The 20660-nt window shown below is 36.5% G+C and overlaps 3 protein-coding genes across 3 annotated transcripts; all 3 read left to right on the top strand.

Moving 5' to 3' along the window:
- Window positions 1–7235: 7235 nt before the first annotated feature.
- LOC112199725 (ribonuclease 1) lies at window positions 7236–8793 on the top strand. The gene is made up of 3 exons (XM_024340702.1): window positions 7236–7253; window positions 7449–7546; window positions 8562–8793. Exons 1-3 carry the CDS (start codon window positions 7236–7238, stop codon window positions 8791–8793), a joined length of 348 nt encoding a protein of 115 aa, XP_024196470.1.
- Window positions 8794–10440: 1647 nt separating this feature from the next.
- LOC112198230 (extracellular ribonuclease LE) lies at window positions 10441–12176 on the top strand. The gene is made up of 3 exons (XM_024339314.2): window positions 10441–10615; window positions 10753–10908; window positions 11578–12176. Exons 1-3 carry the CDS (start codon window positions 10499–10501, stop codon window positions 11998–12000), a joined length of 696 nt encoding a protein of 231 aa, XP_024195082.1. The 5' UTR covers window positions 10441–10498; the 3' UTR covers window positions 12001–12176.
- Window positions 12177–14320: 2144 nt separating this feature from the next.
- Window positions 14321–16270, top strand: LOC112199906 (ribonuclease 3). Its single transcript, XM_024340893.2, has 4 exons — window positions 14321–14594; window positions 14724–14879; window positions 15625–15823; window positions 15913–16270. Exons 1-4 carry the CDS (start codon window positions 14490–14492, stop codon window positions 16134–16136), a joined length of 684 nt encoding a protein of 227 aa, XP_024196661.1. The 5' UTR covers window positions 14321–14489; the 3' UTR covers window positions 16137–16270.
- Window positions 16271–20660: the final 4390 nt, after the last annotated feature.

Raw genomic sequence — 20660 nt, 5'->3', positions numbered from 1 at the left:
GTCTTAACAATGGTTCAATCCCAACCTACTGCCATCCCAACAACCACTTCAATGAAACAGAGTTATATAATTTGCAACATTGCTTCTGTAAAACCAATTTTCTATGCATGAAGAGGCAAGAAAGTATGTACTTCATTCAAGACCCAAAATTGTTCCCAACGTCGAATTCTATGTTCCTAACAACATCTACATTGAGTTTGCAATTCGATCGAGTAGCAATGATATGATGATACCAAAGTTTGAAAAAACGCTAGGCGGTGGGCAGGGGACAAGCGCCCACGCGGGTGCCTAGGTGGTTTTGTATTTTTTTAATTTTAATTTTATTTTGATAGCATATAATTATATAAATAAGAAACTATAAAGAATTGCAAGAGTAATAAAATAAAAAAAAATGATATACCATTTTCACACAAACTAAATAATAAAAACTAAAACAAAATAAAACATAAAAAGTTAGCTAGGCAGAGGTACAGAGCCCATTATCTAGCTACTGTGACAACAAAAGAAATAAAAAAAGTTGACCACGTTATCCCCATTTTGAAATTCAATAAAAAAAAAATTCCAATCTTTATCTTCTTTGCTGTATCTCTGCGTGGATCCACTGAACCCACCATATTCTTGTTCTCGTTCTTCTTCTTCTTAATCAACCCCAAACCCATCTCTCTCTCTCATTAATTTCTTTCTGTTTCAGATCCAAAAAGCTCTGGCCATTGAAACAAGAAAGCACCCATCTTTGAAATCCTTCAAATCTCTTCAAAGCTGCTATGCCATCCACCCTCCTCTCATATCTACCCATCAAACCCATCTCAATATCTTTACTCCCAGACCGCCTCTCTGTGCGTGTTTCCATATCTGACCTCCTGGGTCTACCTGGAATCCGACCACCGCACCCTAAAACCAACCGCCTAGCATTTTCTGCCCAGCCGCCCAGCGCCTAATCACCCGCCTAGGCCGCCTACTCGTCCGCCCAATATCAGGCCGCCCAACATCAACGCCTAGTCATTAATCGAGGCGGTCACTCGCCGCCCAGCGCCTAAGCGGGCTGGGCGGCCGAGTTTTAGAACAGAGGATGATACCATGTGTACTACTAGTTCCTTTAAGCAAACTGATAAAACTACTGCTAGTTCTACTTTCCTCCCACCAATTGCTACTAAATGAAGGCAATTTTCACAATCAATCCGAGTATCTGGGTCTTCATCATGCATCCAAATATAAACATCTGAGGGATATAGGGGCAGGACATTCGTACTCTTATTGAAGAGGGACTTGGAGAAGAGTGGGTTTGTGGTCCGCCGTCCGCATAATTGTTTAGAAATTTTAAAAAATTACATATAAGTGTCATTTTGAGATTTATATTAGTCATAAGGCCACTTAATATTTCTTGTACACATAAAGGCACTTGCATTCATAAATTATCTCATTCGTGACAATTTTACCCTTCTACCTAACAAATCCAATTGCATCTGCCTTACATCGATCACAGATCTCTCTCTCTCTCTCTCTCTCTCTCTCTCTCTCTCTCTCATACTGTAGCGACCTTCTTGCTCTTCTTTGGCTGTGAAGACGTCGTGACGCCATTTGGACGAGGTGGCGACCCGGCTTCTTTCTCTGCTCCCCAATTTCAACGAGAAAGCTCTCGTTCTGTTTCTCTGCTGCTCCAATTAGCACCACCGCCTTCACGTAGTTCTCTTCACCTCCGATTCTGGCGACCATCAGCACGGCTCTATTAGACCTTGCACTGCCGTCGTCACCTTCGATTTCCAGAAAATGAAACTAATCAAAAAAGGAAGAACAAGGATTCCATCAAAAAAGGAAGAACAGGCTCGTTCTGGCGCTGTGAGGTTGTTTTCCAAGGTGTGGAGAAAGAGGCGGAGGAGTGAGTTCGGAGGCAGCATGAAGCTCATAAAACGGAGGCGATATTAGTTGTTCCAGCGAGATCGAAGCATTGGTCAAACGATGAGTACGGCGAGGCGATCTAAGCTCTGGCTCGAATCTGCCAAGAGCTATCCTTCGTCTAGTAAGCCCCTCTCTCTTGCTCAAACGGTGCAATTTTGGTACAATTTGTGTTTTTAGAGCTATTTGATTTGCAATGGTGTGGTTCACTTTGATTGAGTTGAGCTACAGTGAGCTTGGTATTGTCAATGTTTCCATCATTTTACAATTGGTTAGAAAAAGTTTGATGAATTTTGATTGCTTTGAGTTTTAGTTACTATTGATTGCTTTCCAATACTTCAATTTTAATTTTTGATTCTGATAAGTAATTAGTTTTATGCTTGTGGACTCTTCTTGTTTTGAAGCTTTGGATATGAAATGAATATACATTAGTTTTGCTTATTATGACTTGAAGATTGAGACTTGCTATTTAAGTTCTAGGTCTATAATTCTCTGAATGATCCTACTGGTGATATTTTTCTGTATTTTTAGATTTCGTGCAATTTTTAGACCATTCAGTCTGGGCATATGGTTCATTGCACCTAGAAGTTGCTTGTGTACGAGATGTTGCTGGATTGATTGTTTCTATTTTGATTGGTTTCAAGTCAGTAGATAGCTATAACTATCATCGTGACCTTCATCATAGTAATAGTAGTTTTGTATGCCTATGTTAGTATCTTTTCAAGATAATGTCAGTAGCTTTTCTTTTACATTTTGATTGATTACAAGTCAGTAGTTTTCTATAGGATTAATTTCATAACTATTATAATGGCTTTCCAACATAGTGATAGTAACTTTCTATGCATATTTTAGTACCTTTTAAAGCTGATTCCAGTAGCTTTTCTATTTGCATTTTGATTGATTTCAAGTTTTCTTTTGTTAATAGCTTATCAAATTGGAAAATCAAGATTTTGTATGAAATTCAATTTTCTTTTGTTGAGATTTCGTATCTCTAGCCTTTCTTGTTTGAGATTTTTGTTACACTATCAATATGGATAATCAGTTGGTTTTGTTGCAATTAGTATATATGTGAGAGTAGCTTTTAGTTTTGAAGAGCGTAGCTTTTGTTGGTGAGTGTAGTTTTTGTTACTGGCGAGAGTAGCTTTCTGGTATTGGTGACAACAGCGTCTCTTGCTGGTTAGAGTAGCTTTTAGTGTTGGTGAGGATAGTAGCTTTTGGTGTTGGTGAGCTTAGGTTTTGTTGATAACAGTAGCTTTTGTTGTTGGTGACAGTAGCTTTTGTGACCTCCCCGGAGTTTTTCGGAAATCTCACCAGAGTAGCTTTTGTTGCTAGCCATAGTAGCTTTTGGTGTTGGTGACAGTAACTTTTATTTGTGAGGATAATAGGTTTTGGTGTTGGTGACATTAGGTTTGTTGTTAACATTAGCTTTTGGTGTTGATGACAGTAACTTTTGTTACCTCGCGAAGTTGCTGGAAATCTCACCATAGTAGCTTTTATGACCTCGCAGGAGGTTGCCGGAAATCTCATCAGAGTAGCTTTTGTTGCTAGCCACAGTAGCTTTTGGTGCTAGTGATAGTAGCTTTTTTGGTCGCCGGAGTTCGCCGGAGTTGACCGGAGGCCTCGCCGTAGAGGAGAGAGAGAATGATTGTTGACTTTTTACTCTGATGGCATTTATGTAAATATGTTGATTTTTATATCTAAAATATAACACATTTTTTAATTTAGTGGCCTTATGAGAGAAAAAATTAGTTGGTGGCCTTATGGCTAAAAAAACATTCAAAGATACACTTATATGTAATTAACCCTAGAAATTTCTACTCGCCATTGTTTCCGCAACTTATTGGTATCAACTCCTCCTCAACAATCTCAGCCAAACGATCCTTTTGGATTGGCAGCAAACAAACACAAGTTTGCAACTTGCAATTTAAACCAAAGGCAATATATAACCAATCAATAGAAAACCCATCAAACTAAAACCTAATTTCTACTCTAAACCATTAAATTTAACCTAAACAGTAAAATTGAACAAACCAATTGGGAATACTCGGAGCAAACCAAAAATTAAGAAGCTTTCTTTTATAAAATACAGGATGAAGACAAAGGATAGGGTTTGGAGTGGTTCCGTTGAGATATGGGAGGGTGTAGGGGGTTTTACGGAGGTAGTGGAGCCGTGGTGACCTAGAAGACTCTCTGCAATCTGTGTGCGTGTGAGAGAGAGAGAGAGAGAGAGAGAGAGAGAGAGAGAGACGGGAAGAGAGTCGGGATAAAATTAAAAAGGATGGTGATTTTATTTTTCCTTTTTTTTTGTTGATAGGATGAGGGTTATATTTTATTTTCTATTTTTACAGAATTCAAAACGTGGGGACTCTTAGTATTAGAGACGGAATAACATCGCCTCTAACATTAATTTGTAGCGTGGTGGAGATTTCAACCATAGTGACTATGTATTAGAGACCGTTTTCTTATTTTGTCACTAGACATTGTCTCTATTGCCCGTTATTGGTGTAGTGTTTTGGGAGAATTCTTAGGTATCTTGGTGTTTGCCATACCCTCATTTTGTTAAATATTTTGGACCATTGGATTAGTAATATATCCAATGATTCAAAATATTTAACAAATTGGTAACTTGTTTAGCCCTTAGCCTTTCCAATTTTATTTTTTTTTCCCTTTAGGGTAAAGTTAGAACAAGAAGAAGCAATTTTTTTTCTCCAGCAATATTGCACATAGCCGCATATCAAATTTCAAAAGAATCAATAGGAAGAAGAAGATAAGAGAAAGAAGAGCGGATTTTGAGAAATCTTGTTTTGATTTTGAGGAAGCTTGGTTTGTCAAATTTCCAAAGCTTTTTTTTTTTTGTAAAGTACATATATAAATAGTCTTGCGACGGCAAGAGGAAAAGGCGTCGCAATTGACTACAAATTTACTATGGCAAAGATTTTCTGTCACAAATGATAAGCCTTAATCGCGACGGAACATTTTCAGTAGCAATAGGGTGTCAATTGCGACGGCAACTGTCGCCGAAGTAAAAAGGCGAAGCAATTGAAGTTTTTTTTAGTAGTGGTTGAAGCTTTCACTCACTCTGAGGGGCATATCTCTTTGAGGCTCGACTCTCCTTCAGGTAAACCCTAACCTCAATTTGTCTTCTTAATCCAATCTCTTACCTCTACTAATTATTGTGATATCAAGAACTAGCAATGACTACTTAACAAAATTTAACCCCAGTCACTAATTATGCTACTCATTTCCAATAAGCAAAAATGTTAACACAAACTACTAATTGAATTGAAAACAATAAAGATAGTGAAAACAATAAAGCCAATTAATGTTTGATTATCAATTGACAATTGATAATTACGTTTTTTCTTTTTTTAAAAAAAATTAAAAGAACCTTCTATCTTAGGTTCACCGAATTAGTATTAGTTAAATAGTCTATATTACTAATTAATTTTATCATTAGCGAATTAATGTTTGATTAATACTTGTTATCAATGGACAATTACACAATTGAAAATTATGTTTTTTCCTTATTAAAAACAAAAACCTTCTAACCTAAGCTCGCAAAATTAGTATTAGTTAAGTAGTTTTTATTACCAATTAATTATATCATTAGTAGTTTCCTTAACCAAATATAATTCTTTTTACATGCATTTTACAACAACCACAACAATTAGTGTAAAAATAGATAATATTTGTTTTAAATGTAGTCAAATGAGAACCTACTTTAGGACTTATTTACTTAAATGAGAATCTAATTTACTACTCTAACGAATACCTTATTTACTTTAATGAGGATTTTTTTTTTCTAATTACCACATGTGTCCTCAAAGTGGTTACATGAGTCCTCAGAGTGGTAAATATTATATAAACTAGAATATGTATGAGAAATGTTGATGCCCATAGCTTTACCCGTCCTCATTTATATAATAAAGTTCTCCCTTGCGTAATAAAAGTAGTATATTGTGTAATGTCCATCGTCGAATTAGTAATTACTTTTAATCGACGTAATTTAACATAAACTCCAACAATTGATGAAAAAACGATAAGTTTTGTTCTAATTATAGTAATTACTCCACCTACAGGCTACAACCTATGTACTAGTTTATGGATAATTTCACAAGTGTGACAATAAATTTGTTGTCAGAGTGGTAAATTTTTGAATTTTTATCATTAATGAAATGATTATTACTACAATGACTACACATTTTACCACAACCATAACAATTGATGTAAAAGCGGTAACTTTTGTCCTATTATAGTAATTACTCAATAACCCAAACTAATGCACTAATTTATTGACAATTTAACAACTGCACCAACAAATTTGTTGTCAAAGTGGTAAATCTTTATATTTTTATCATTAATGGAATAATTACTCAATGACTACATATTTTACCATAACTCACAACTAATGGTGTAAAAGCGGTAACTTTTATTCTGATTGTAGTAATTACTTCAAAAACTATACAATTTACAAGATTACCAACCATTTTACAATTTCGACAACATTTGTGTTGTAAACGTGGTAAAATGAAAATTAGACCAAAAGATATGTAACAACTCAGTGTTGGTAGCGAAAAATTCCATAGAGGAGTTTGACTCACCAATAAATGCGGACTGGAGCAAGAGTTGATCGGTAACGATTGAGGAGCTTCCTTCGAGCGTTGACCTGGAGTTTTACCATCGGCTCGAGGAGAAGGGGGGTACCTGCTGAAAACCCTCCGATGCCTAAGTCAGTACGTTTCTTAGTAGTGGAGTAGAGAGAATTGGAATTCGATGGATTACTTGGACGTCGAGCCTCCTTTATATAGGAGATGGCTTACTTAGGGAACAAGCCGCCATTATTTATGCTTTTATGGCTGCATTTATTTACACACTTATGATGATAATTATTGCTGCACTAATAACAGTTAATCATTGCGTACTTACGACCGTCATTCACTACGTATTTATGATAGTAATTCATTGCGCACTTATAATCATAATCATTGTAAGTAGTCATTGTCGTAATAATCGCCGCATTCATGACTGAAATTTAATGTCATACTAACTACGGAGTTAATCGCTTTAATTGCGGGTCCAGCAGAATTTGACCACTCCCACAAGGAGCTTCTCCACTTGATAATCAAGGTTCTCCATTTGATAAAAGTTGTCCAAATATGATATTTACATCTTTGACCACTCAATTACAATAACCACAGCAATTGTTGTCATAAGTCGTAATTGTAGTTCAACTGTGTGTAATTTATTATTTTGACGATACTTGTTACATGATTTTTAACAATGTTACATATCAAGAAAGAGTGTGTTGTTAATATGGTAAATTTTATTTTTTAAAATGACACATGTCTATATTTAATCGGGTAACTTGTTCACTAGTTCAGTAGGTTTCCATTATATTAATTTACTAAAAGTAAAAAAATAAGGATATGACATATATCAAGATACTCTAGACGACCCCGTTCATTTTGATACCTTGTATATTCTAAATAAGTTTGTTAACGAGGATGATGATAATGCAGGTGTCAAAGATAATCGACTATTTGGAAACAGATTAGCCGTCGCTGGCCTGCCCGAGCTGCAACAGTACGCAGCTTTGGGCCGAAGAATGGAAAAAACATGGCACTTGCTCACAGTCCGTCCTTCATCAGTACAAGTACTTCGCGAACAGTTCGACCTGTTTGAGCCCAAAAGTATTTTTGGCAAGATCCTTTGGTGGGTTTGAGCCAGCGGGCCGATACCTGCCTGCAGCCCAAAAATAAGCCTACTCGGGTTTGGGATATAGCTTCGCCCATTCCGTAATCCATAAGGAAAACGAAACATTATTGGGATCGAGTAGCAGAGATTGAATAGGAAACTTCAATTAATAATCCTTCTAAGGCAAGGAGCAGTCGAAACCCTAGGTGTATAAATACAGGGTTAAGCGGCAAAGCTAAGCAGCCTCTCGAATCAATCAATCCCAGCGATTACAAAGCCTCCCAGGAGCAAACCTTCAATCTCGTTGAAACCCGGTGACCGCGCGCCAGTCCTAGTCTCTCCAAGAGCCGACTGTCAGCCTCACCAGATCAACCCGGCGACCGTACTTCCAGTCATAGTCTCCTCGCGAGCCGACTGCTAGTGCTACTGCCACCGATACAACCAGCGAAGCAAGGGTAAGGCCCTCGCAACCCAGCGAAGCTAAAGTCACGCTTTAGCAAAACCCGTGCTTTCTCACAACTTCCCAGTGATTGCTCTGCTTAGTCTACAACACTAAGTATCGATACGGTGAACGCGAAGAGATCACAATCAAAGTCCTTATCCGTAAGGCAAAAGTCCTTTCTCGGAAGGTTAGAGAAGAACCTTGTGGCGATGTTGGTGCTCTCCTCGTCCACAGTGCTTGAAGAAGAGGTCAGGTCAAGGGACTACCCCGACGACTGCACCCCACGGTGCTGGCACGCCTACGCACACACCCTCAAAAAAGACAGTTTGCAAGTCAACTGGTTTTGGAGCCAAACACGACCCTCAAAGCCTCAGTAGACATCCTCAAAATGCTACAACTTGCTGGTACCTATTTTTTCATCTTTACCTCCCTCGTCATATATATATATATATATATATATATATGTTAATATATATTATTTGATTCATGCATTTGAAAAATAAGTTATAATCAATACTATTCCAACTTGCAGGAATCCAAGCGCGCAGATGGGAAAGTTTAACTTAAACAGTCTAATTATAAATAATCTGCAATCATCATTTGGCTTACGCAGTGTAGGGATAGAATGCAATGAAGATGCACATGGTAATAGCCAGTTTTCCCAAGTTTATCTTTGTATAGACCCTTCTGGTTATTCTCTCACTGACTGTCCAGTGCTGCCAGATGCAAAATGTTCCAACAGTGTGGTGTTTCCTTCCTTTTAGGTTAGTGGTACTAAAAAATACTCGCATTCTGCTCCGGTATCAGAAATGTGTCTCCATTCACATAATAAGGAGGAAGAGATCATATATAATTGACATATACAAGAAAATGAAATATTCACCGGAATTATCAAAATGTTGCTCTATCAAGGCGGGAGAGATTATATATAATTGACATGTACAGAAAAATAAAATACGCACTGAATTATCAAAATGTAGCTCTATCAAATCATTATGTTAAAGACCTTAATTCATGCTTTCTAACTAGCTAGTTCATGTTTCACTAGTGTGGATCCACAAATGGCTTTTGTTGAAGTTGTAAGGCTCAAATAAAATTAAGAAATGACAGTGAAATAATTGGGGAAACATGCAAAGAGAATATGCTTTTGAATGCTAAAATTTTCTGTGTGAAACCATGTTTGAAACTTTGAATATCAAAGGCCATACAAGCTTTTGATTTGGACATCTCCTATATTGGCAGTTTATATGAAGTATTCAAAGTTTATCATGGGAACGATTTGACTTGCACGCTATTTCACCAAATGTAAAAACAAAAGTGCATGTCACAACCACGCTAGACGTGTCCAATATCCTGGAAGGCTACTCGATCCAAATTATTAGAACACTCTACACTTGTAGAGTCACTTGAGTGGCTTGTCTTGTACCGACTGGCTAAATAAACAGCTGAAATAAAAGGTGATACAAATACTCGTTTGTTTTAAGAATTTGAAGTTTGGAAATCGGAAAGAGTTATATTTTTTATGCTTGGTGAATGTAAGAAAAAATTATTTGTTTCACGAATTTGAAGTTTGGGAATGCAAAGAGTTACATTCTTATGTTTGGTGAATGTAAATCATTGAATAATTTTTTTTGCAAGAAAAATATGTGGGAAATTGAATCCTTCCATCTTGGAAATTAGTTTCCCATTGTTACCAAACGGCGTAGTATGAATTTTGATTTCTCATCTCCATAGAAACAACAAAGGAATACTTTTTTTATAATGTTTAATCTGCGAACCAAATGAGGTCTTAAAATTTAGTTATAGTAAAGAATATTATAACTAACTTTACTATAACGAATTAACTATTACTAAATTCTTTTGTAAGACAAATTTTAAAAGATAATTTTATTTTTAAAGATGTAAACGATATATATATATATTTTTTTTGAAAGAGACGTAAAGGATAATTTTAAAAATGAGCAGTTCAAATATGGGGATATTACCATCTTTTGTGGATACAAATTGATATAGATGAAGATATTTCCTCATAATAATAGTCGTAAGATCTCCGAATTATAGTGAGTCTGCTCACTTTATATGTGAGAGTCCGGAGTAATTGAAAATCTCAATGATCAGATACCACAATTATCTGCATTAATGGATGAATTATGAATGTGAACAGAAAATTAAGAAAAGTGGGGAACCATAAGTGGGAAGAAGCAAATTAAAATCCAAAACAATAAATTTGACAGCACAAAACAACCACAAAAAAGAAAGGAAAATATGAGCCGACGTATAGCAATGATCATATGTGCAAGCGTTACACACTTCAATGATGTTGACATCAGATTTTGGGATTAAATGTAGCATATTCGTCCTCCCAAATCTTCCAGTTTGGCCTATAAATACAGCCATATAAGCAGCTCCATAATTCACACTCATTAATCATTACCAGTCGGAGACTGAGGAGATCGTGAGAGATTAAAAATGAAGTCCATCTCCACAAAAATGGTCAAGCTTCTAATACTAGCACTAGTAGGATCATCATGTCTTTCGGTCCTTTGTGCTGCAGAAGATTTTGATTTCTTCTACTTTGTTCAGCAGGTGAAAAGAATCATATTCATTTCAGGTTTTGCAGCAAATAATTGAACATTTGAACTATTGATTAAAGCTAGACATGAATATCTTATAATTATATGCATGGTTTTCTAAGTTTTCTTGATTGATCGATGTTAATGCAGTGGCCAGGATCATTCTGTGATACACAGAAAAGTTGCTGCTATCCAACCACAGGGAAGCCTGCAGCAGATTTTGGGATTCATGGGCTCTGGCCAAATTACAAGGATGGTTCATACCCCTCAAACTGTGATCCAAACAACCCCTTTGATCAATCTCAGGTATGGAATTTGATCTGATATATATATACTAAACATTGCTTGGCATGTATAGATTGCCATCAAAATCATCGATAGATCATCCATTAATTTCTTTTCACATTTTTAAGGCCGGCCACAACATGACATATATATTTAATTTGGATCAACATGCATGGCCGTTGTGATAGAGTTTCGTTACTTTTGACAGTTTAAGAACAGAAAGGGTCACTGAGCATGTCATGTGAGCAGGATTCAGATTAGCCATTAGCGTACGTAAAGTAAACTAAGCAGGAGTAGTCTATGAACATGGGCACATGGCAAGGCCTGCGTGCAAGCAATGGCCGGGTTATGGTGTGGATCACATTCCTGGCCTGCGTGCAAGCAATGCCCTCTTTATCCTTCATTCTTTTACATTTACTCTAGTTTTCAATTGATGACAAAATGAAGGATGTTTTACTTTGTAAATTATGGAAATATGGCAATTAACCAAGGGTCAAATAGAAAATGTTTGGATCAGAATATAACTTAATGAAATAATCAAATCTTCCCTATTAAATTGTTATTAATTATAATTAGTACTTCAAAAATGGTGCCTGCATGTTACCATTTTTAGTTTTTTAATAAGCACGATAAATTTACCTTTTGCTTTTTACCTCTTTCCTCCTATTGACCATAGTATTTTGGGAACAGGTTTCAGATTTAATTAGCAGTATGCAAGAAGAATGGCCAACACTAGCATGCCCTAGCAGCAGCGGGATTGCGTTCTGGACACACGAGTGGGAAAAACATGGAACCTGCTCCGAGTCTGCCATTAACCAACATAGTTACTTTGCAGCAGCTCTTGACCTCAAGAAGAAGGCCAACCTCCTCCAAGCTCTTCAAAGTGCAGGTATTAAACCCAACGGCGAGTCTTATACCCTGGCGGACATCAAGGGGGCCCTGAAAGATTCAATCGGGTACACTCCATATATCGAGTGCAACGTTGATCAGTCCGGCAACAGCCAACTTTACCAGGTCTACTTGTGCGTGGATACTAATGGCTCTGACCTCATTGAGTGCCCAGTTTTTCCCCATGGGAAATGTGGTTCAAGCATCGAGTTTCCTACCTTCTAGAGTATTCGATCTTATAAATATAATGTAGAGAGATCCATCGATGATGACTTGAAGCAGTGAAGCATTTGTTAACTACTTTCATGTTTCATAATTTACTGATTGTGAGCAATTTCAAGTACTGTACGCCTTCCTGTTGTGGTCATAAGTGATAACCATTTGGTGCTATAGTCTCTCTAGTTCTGCTCATGCATGTGAATAAATAGTTAAATACTATGATCTTTCATCTTGGGTCACCAAGCTGCAGCAAGCTAGGCTCAAAAGTCACTATTTGATTTCTTTCAACTAAACAAGACTAGCTATATAGATTGATATTGGGTGATCGAGAGTGATTGGATGGAGTGAGATTAATTTTCAACCATGGATCCCAAACCAAAAGAAGCCTTAAAGGATTAAGTTGGAGTTTAAGAAACAATTTATTAGAGCGACTCAAATTGATTTTTGTATATAGTTGGCGGGGAGTGCAGAGGATGAAATTCGTTTATAACAAGATCAAAGAAGTGGTTGTCTTGAACCATAAATAGAAAGTGGTGAAATGTTAACAAGATTGGGACATCTCTTTCTCTTTGGATGATCCACTTATATACACCAAGAGACACCTATCTGTCATAATCCTTTTTAGTTACTTAATTAATTAGTAGGTGTGGATCGATCGATTAAAGAAAAAAACCGGCTAGCTTCATATCTCCTAGAACATAAACACTCTGTTAGACGTCACTATATATTACTAACAAGGGCCATTGACCCTTCTTGCCTCATATAACTATATTCAGTAATATTAGTTCCCTTAGCTTAAAGAACTTGCTAGGTAGCTGATGTTGTACGTTTTTATAATAAGTTTCCAGATCAGATGGAATTAACTTGATCATCATCATCATCATCATCAGGGCCGGCCCTAAGGGCTGCCGCCTGAGGTAGCCGTCTCAGGCCACCGGTCTCTAGGGGCCTCCGAGATTTAATTATGTATATGTCATACTATATATGGATATATATGATTTTTGTGTATTTGACAAAGATACATCGAATCATCTTGCACCAGCGGTAGCCCAGTTATTCTATCTACCTCACAACCCAGGTTTGAGCCTTAGCTCTGACCCGTGTCACTTTTTTTTGTTTCCTTTTCGTTGAATTAAGTCAATATTCTCATTTTTCGTTTCTTCTGACACACTCACACACCTTGCGGCCCAGTTTCCTATTCCTTTCCATACAAATAATTTTTGTATTTCAAAAATTTATGTATGAATAAAAATTTAATACTTTTGTTTAATTTATTTAATCAAAACACTTTTTTTTTTTTATTGAGTTCAAAACATGCACATGATTTTATATTGTCATTTGGCGAATATATATATATATATATATATATATATATATATATATATCTATATCTATTTGAGATGCCACATTTTAATTCTTCATTTCAGATCGTTAGAATATCAGAACCGGCCCTGATCATCATCATCATCATCATCATGAGCAGCTCGATTAATGGCTATCCATTATCTTCATCAACTAGTCTTATCTCTTAGCTAGCTGACCCAGTACTCCCATTGACATTGCAAAAATTCATGTGCATTCCTTAATAATTATCATATTTGTGGAACCCTTAATAATTATCCAGATTCCTTTAGCCTGACAAAGATCAATTAATAAAGCACATTCACACATTAATTGCTTAGTTCGTTAAGCCCATGTTTCAGGTATGCGCCTCATGGGTCATGAGTCGTGAACTGTCCGTCCACAACCAAAAATGCCTTGCACGCAACACCAAAGCCATAAGCGTCGTCTAAAGCATCTAGCTAGCTTAGTTTAGTTAACGTTCCCTCTTTATCTGTAAGATTGGCCAGAAAGACTTGAGCTAGCTCCATAGCTTAGTATTGCTTAAAGACTAATCCAGCTAGCTATAGCATTCCTTGCCGCCACACCAATCGTCTGGTACTGTTGCTTGTGGATTTCCAATAGCCAAAATTCTGGAATAGTTAATGACTTTAATTAGAACCTTTTTATATTGTAGTTAAACTTTCTCGCAGTTTTCTATTCCCCATTGCTATATCAAACCTAGCTGATGACAAATTATATATGTTTTACTTGTTCACATGAATGTGTTCATATATGGGATCTCACTCTCTTCAATCAACTAATCAAGCCAATCAAAGTAATAACCTAACTAATTAAAATAGATTAACTGGATAGCTCAAACTATAAAAAAAATAGATGGAGGAAGGCACGAAGAAGCAATAAACTGTAATTTTTTTAATGTTGGAGACCGTTAGACACGCGAATGATCATGTAGTACCTGGTATAAATTCACAAGCTCGGCGATAAATAAGAGCATATGCTTTCTGGGATATTCCAGCCTTATTTTCTTCCATCTTTTGTCTACTTAATTTTCCTATTAATACAGCTTTGATTGTCATTCTAAAACTAGCAAACTTTTTTGAAAAGTTGTCGATCAGAAACAAAAAGAACAACGTACGTACTCAGCTGGAACAATGAGATACAGCACTAGTTTGATTTTGATCAAACTATTGGTAATTCAATACCTGTCAGTTCTTTGCGCTTCGCAGGACTTTGATTTCTTCTACTTCGTTCAACAGGTGAGCTAACAGTATGTGGTTCAAACATCGATCTCTTTCGATGTTCCAATCCGATCTGTACGTCTTTAGTTTCAAACCCTAAAAGATAGTTTCTCGTTATTTAACATGCATTTTGATGAATCGATGCAGTGGCCTGGAGCATATTGCGACAAAAAGCATAGTTGTTGCTATCCAAAGTCAGGGAAGCCTGCAGCAGATTTCGGCATTCACGGTCTCTGGCCAAACTACAAGGATGGCTCTTACCCTTCAAACTGTGATCCAGACAGTGTCTTCGACAAATCTGAGGTACACGACACCTATACTTTAATCAACATATATATAACCTTAGTTTTTGGAGTATAACGATAATTCATAATAATATTAATTGAATATATACTTGTAATCCACATGGAGTACTGGAAGGTGTAGCCAAGCTAGCTAACAATCATACAAGAACAGAGTACACATTAAAAGAATAATAGGCCCTAAATCAGCTCGATCAAATAATTAATTACCCAGGTCCCGGCCAAAAGGAAGCATAAAAATATTAATTGTTTTGTCTTCGATCTCTTTTGGCTCTCCATGAATCCGAGGAACCACAGTGGGAAATCCGAGATGTTCCTTCCTTAACGGCTTAACTTGTACAAAATTTATTTGCTTGAGAATTATTTAATTTTACGAAATTGCATGTGTTCGTTCATGAATATAAATATATATACTCTTATTACTTATGAATTAAGGGCACAAAAACTCTCTCTGTTTTGCGATAGTACTGTAACGAAAGGTTTTATTAAAGGTACAAGTTTTTAAAGAATTCAAGCATGCATGTAAATTGCTTAAAAGTACTAATATTAAGTACTCCTATATATAACTTGAAAACCAATTCTGTTTAGTTTTACACAAGACAGCACCAAAAATGCTTTTTGCAGTTCTGAACGTGGATTAGTTAGTTACATTTATTATTACTAATTGTTTTCATGAACCAAAGAACCATTTCATTTGGTGTACGTCTCTAACTAATTTCCTAATATATGACAATGAAAATATATAGATCTCAGAGTTGATGGGCAGTCTGGAAAAGAGTTGGCCATCTATGAGCTGCCCAAGCAGTAATGGTTACAGGTTCTGGTCACACGAATGGGAGAAGCATGGCACTTGCTCCGAATCTGAACTTGATCAGAAAGATTACTTCCAAGCCGGTCTCAAGCTCAAGGAAAAAGCAAACCTTCTTCAAGCCCTTAAAAAAGCTGGTAATTTAGTTCGTCTATACTCAATTGTTTATAAGAAATTAACCAAGCTAGATTAAAGAAAGCAAAAATCAATGTCCTTGAATTTGCAGGAATAAAACCAGACGATGAACTATACAGCTTAGAAAGCATTGTAGCAGCTATAAAAGAGGGTGTTGGGCATGCCCCAGGGATTGAGTGCAACAAGGATTCAGCTGGTAACAGCCAACTTTACCAAGTTTACTTGTGCGCTGACACTTCTGGCCAAGATATTATCGAGTGCCCAATTCTTCCTAAAGGACGATGTGCTTCCGCGATCCAATTCCCTAAATTTTAATTAGTAGCTGGATCTAGCTATTACCATCCCTCTTTAATTTCATAATTAAATTTTCAGTTCATGTATCGTGAATAATTCAGGATATTTAGCTTCCTTCTTGTTGCTGGTAATAAAACTACATCAAATTTTCTGCATGTCGGTGAACCGCGTTAGGGTGATCGATATTAAAAAAAATACATATGATCGATGCTAACTAAAAATGGCTAACATGCTCGTTCATCATGTTATTAATTTGTGATTAACGAATTATCACTCAACTTTATACGAATCATTTTATGTAAATCATTGTGCAAAGATCATCTCTACTAGAAATTAGTCAAATAAATGAACAATTCAACACGAGAATCTTAAGCTATATGTTCAATTGTTTGATATATATATATATAACTTTGCTCAGGTGCGGATATCCGCGCCTAAGCAAAAAGGTACGGATTTCCATATTTGACCCACTTTTCGATCATATTTTTACATCTTAACCGTTCAGTTTTTAGGTCATAATGTATAGATCATCTCTACAAATTTTCAGCCAAATTGATGTTTGTTAAAGCATTCAAAACTGCAATTTACGCAAACGAACCGAATCTGTTGAACCGGAACCGTTCGTGTTTATAATGGTAAACTGCAGTTTTGAATGCCTTAACGATTATCAATTTGGCTGAAAATTTGTAGAGATTATCTATACATTAGGACCTAAAAACTGAATGGTTAAGATGTGAAAATATGATCGAAAAGTGGGTAAAAACTGTAAATCCGTACCTAAGAAAAACTGCGGACGTCCGCAGTGGAGAAGCGCTGTATGTATGTGTGTGTGTGTGTGTTGTATATATATATACACACACTACCTAAACCCCTATAGTTGATGATTGCTAAATTGTGATTTAAAAAATGAAAGTTTCCAATTGTAAGGCAAGTGGGTTGAAGATAGCAAGTTGGGGTGACCAACGTAAAAGTTGTTAGTTATTTCTCTCTTCAGCCAAATGAAAGTTCGATTAAACTAAAACGAAAAGGTATAACATATATAAATAGATTGAATAGCTAAGAAGTTTTATTTATATCTAAATTTGAAATGTAAGATACAAAAACTCATTTTTATTAGACACGCTATCTAAGTACATTTATAAAACAGTTTTATCACTTTTTCTGATTCCTACAGAGGCCCAAGAAGAAGGATTCATATCTGCAGTTATATCATGTAAAGGTCTTGGATTTACCAAGGACTTAAGAAATTATTCCACTTCAATTGCATCAAATTGAAAAGTCTGTGAAAATCCCACTTATTGGTCAATTTAAGTTCTAATTGCCTTCCTTTTTATACATTTTAATTAAAAAGTGAAAGGTCATGATGCATAACAGTGGTGGTATGTACCACGTTTTAGTGGCCAATCACATCAATTTTGAACCCTTACTTATGTCATAAAGAGGGTGATTTATTCTTCTAATCACCCAATCGTTTATAGTTTTCTACACAAACGATGGGCCGTAAATTGATGTGTATCACTTTAATTTCTACAAAAGTAGCCCGCCTCTCGGAGCTGGGCCATTAACATTTCGAAGCAAACACAATTTGGCATTTTGTTGGTGTGTTCAACTCGGTGGTTTGGTATTTTTTCTGCAGAGATATTTTTTATGTGGTTTGGTATTTTTTCAACTTGGTGGTTTGGTATTTTGTTGGTGTGTTCAACTTGGTGGCCCATTATCGACTGTAAAATTTCCATTAACTTTTTCTTCAAGAAATTGTTTTTTCTTTCCGAGTAAAGAAAATAAATTACAAGCAAAACTCTCTAACACATTAAACATGTAGAGAATAAAACCGTCAATAAGAAATTGTCCTTCATGGTCCCATACTCATTAACACAAGAGATAAGAGAGACCGATGGAAAGAGTCAAATTAAATAAACGTAAACACAAAAATTTGTCGTTAGTCCAACTTTTCAAGTCTCAAAGATAAAAATAACATATAATGTTTCTCATTAATGCACCTTAAATTTTAAATATAGTGTTGTTGTTTTTTCTTAATAAAGAGATGCATCTCTAAAATGTTAATGAATATAATAATGCACATTACACGTTCTGCACCCATTGTTTATATCTGTTCTGAGTTTGTGACTAACCACGTTGCAACCAGTGCATTATAAACTTTCTTCATCTACAAAATCCCAATATTATGTAGAGTTCTTCCATATGCATATAGAGGTATATTCTAGTCTCCTAGGTCCACCATGCTCCATAACCAAAGAACACAATGTTGTGCGGAAGCGACAAATGATTCCAACATACACGGATTCAATAATGCCAACATTCTCCCTACTTTAGTCACCCGGTGAAGAACGGGTATAGGGTTTTAATGCAAAAGGCCTCGACATTAGTGTGTCTGGTACCATTCCTTATAACTTAAGGATGACTCTTCACATTTCTGATGTGGGATTCCAAAAGGCTCTAATCTAAGCCACACTTTTCCGACAATCTCCACTTTGACTTGATTCGAGCCATCTCTAATTGTCTCATGATCCAACTTCTAATAGCTCCACCTCGACCACAAGCATCCAATTCCAAATCTTGTGATCCCAATCCAAACGGGAGCTCCTCCAAATTGCAACTCGACCGTATGAGACACCAAGTCCCAAGCGTAACTTGGGCTCTAATACCACTTGTTGTGCGGAAGCGGCAAATGATTCCGACACACGCAGATCCAATAATGCCAATACTCCCCCACTTTAGCCACTCGGTGAAGAACGGGTATGAGTTTTTAATACAAAAGGCCTCTATATTAGTGTGTCTAATACCATTTCTTATAATCCAAAGATGACTCTTCACATTTTTAATGTGAGATTCCAAAGGGTTCTAATTTAAGCACACTTTTCCGACGCACAAAACTATTATTACTAAACACATAAAATTATGGTCACTAGCAAAAAAAAAAAAAAAATTTGATTATGATTTTTGTTTGACAAAGAAAGTTTAGTTTAGAACGTTTAGAGAGAGCTGCTGCCCAATAATCAAGACCCCATTGAGGCATTGAAGCACCATCAAGGCTCGCAATGTAAAAACTAAAAACTCAACTTCCAATCCAGCAGCTGACCGCAGACAGATTATGAGAGTGGACAAACCCCACTGGTCCTAAGGTTTCCCATTCGTCAATGGCCGTTTATAAACCTGGATTGCTCAATTCTGCTTGTCAATATTGGCGGGACCTATAAACCCTGCGTGTTCCCCGATAGTAGCCACACAATCGTTAACCTATGCTCTCTAGCAAACAAAAAAGAAAAATGATAATGAGTTTTTTTTTTTTTTTATTGTAAAAAAATGATAATGATTTTAAACATTACAACGTGACATTTGGCAAGAAATTACTTGGTGGATCTGATTCCTTTCTGAAATCCAATTCTAGGTCAGTGCCTTGATCCCTACACATGCCTTCACTGTCAGTTTAGTAGGTCCTATTCCAACCCAAACCTCCTTACCTCCCCCATAACCCCTAAAAATTAGTCCTTCATTATTATGTTACACGGTTTCACCATCAAGTTTGGTCACCTGTCGGTGCTCCTGCTCTACGTAAAAAGCCAGTAATCCATTAGCATCAAACCAACGTTAAGCCTCCTAATGTGTCCACGTGGCACACTCCCATTCGTCCTTCTCCTTGCTGTCGCAAAGCTACCCGGTGGGCCTGTGTCCATTGCCCATGCTTAAAGCTCAGTCTTAAGTTTTGAAAATTACATATCACCCGCAAACCACGGACCGTAAAATCCTCCCGTCCTGCTACTTCAAGGGCAAAAACGTCATTTCAGATAATTTAACGCCCATTCTCTTTTACTCGAGCTACCGGCCTCGGGCTGGGGAGTACTACTAGGTACTAATTTTCACCAGTTACCCCGCCTTCGATGTTAATGAGGGCGGGGCCGCGTGTGGGCCCCGGACCGTTATAATTTTCATCGGCCCGTTTAACTTTTTGTGATGACGGACGGTGACGGTTTCCGTCTGCCAGATGGAATAAAGCAAAAAAAAAAAAAAAAAAAGGTTAGGCTTTGTCCGGGAGTCTTCCAACAAGAAAGTGCCACGTCAGGGGAGTAATTATCTGAAAAGAGCGTCATAGCGGGAAGATGTCGTTGTACTATGGTGGCTAGTCCTGGGTCAATATTCACCCATAAAGCGACCGGCAATTGGAAATTCCAAAGAACAGCTGAACGGGTCTTTCAAGGAAACCAAAATTAGAAAATCATTATTTTCTCTTCTTTTCTCTCCCAAATTCAAACCAAAGAATATCTGTATATACTAAATGTAAAGTTTTTATTTTTTTTACTAAATTTAAGTTTGAAAATGAAAACACCTTGACAAAAGAAAAAAAAAAAAGAACATGAAGATTTAAAAATTGACCTAAATTCTATATTTGTGATTTAAAAATTGACCTAATCTCTCAATTAGGGATTTAGGGGTGTTGTATTTGGTAACTGTGGAAGCTAATTAAACAGTGTATTACATTAAAGGAACTCAATTAGGTAGTGACTTAACAAAAAAGAAAAGAATTCA

This window comes from Rosa chinensis, chromosome 4, assembly GCF_002994745.2.
Source record: "Rosa chinensis cultivar Old Blush chromosome 4, RchiOBHm-V2, whole genome shotgun sequence".
Classification (NCBI taxonomy): domain Eukaryota; kingdom Viridiplantae; phylum Streptophyta; class Magnoliopsida; order Rosales; family Rosaceae; genus Rosa; species Rosa chinensis.
This window is presented reverse-complemented; position numbering and strand designations above follow the sequence as displayed.

What these genes read in the sequence shown, in the direction of transcription:
- LOC112199906 (XM_024340893.2), top strand. Translation starts at nt 14,490, where the DNA reads ATGAGATACAGCACTAGTTTGATTTTGATCAAACTATTGGTAATTCAA. An exon ending in TCTTCTACTTCGTTCAACAG is followed by an intron (nt 14,595 to 14,723) that starts GTGAGCTAACAG and finishes GAATCGATGCAG; the next exon opens with TGGCCTGGAGCATATTGCGA. An exon ending in TCAAGCCCTTAAAAAAGCTG is followed by an intron (nt 15,824 to 15,912) that starts GTAATTTAGTTC and finishes TTGAATTTGCAG; the next exon opens with GAATAAAACCAGACGATGAA.
- LOC112199725 (XM_024340702.1), top strand. An exon ending in TCCGTCCTTCATCAGTACAA is followed by an intron (nt 7,547 to 8,561) that starts GTACTTCGCGAA and finishes TCCAACTTGCAG; the next exon opens with GAATCCAAGCGCGCAGATGG.
- LOC112198230 (XM_024339314.2), top strand. Translation starts at nt 10,499, where the DNA reads ATGAAGTCCATCTCCACAAAAATGGTCAAGCTTCTAATACTAGCACTA. An exon ending in TCTTCTACTTTGTTCAGCAG is followed by an intron (nt 10,616 to 10,752) that starts GTGAAAAGAATC and finishes ATGTTAATGCAG; the next exon opens with TGGCCAGGATCATTCTGTGA. An exon ending in ACCCCTTTGATCAATCTCAG is followed by an intron (nt 10,909 to 11,577) that starts GTATGGAATTTG and finishes TTTTGGGAACAG; the next exon opens with GTTTCAGATTTAATTAGCAG.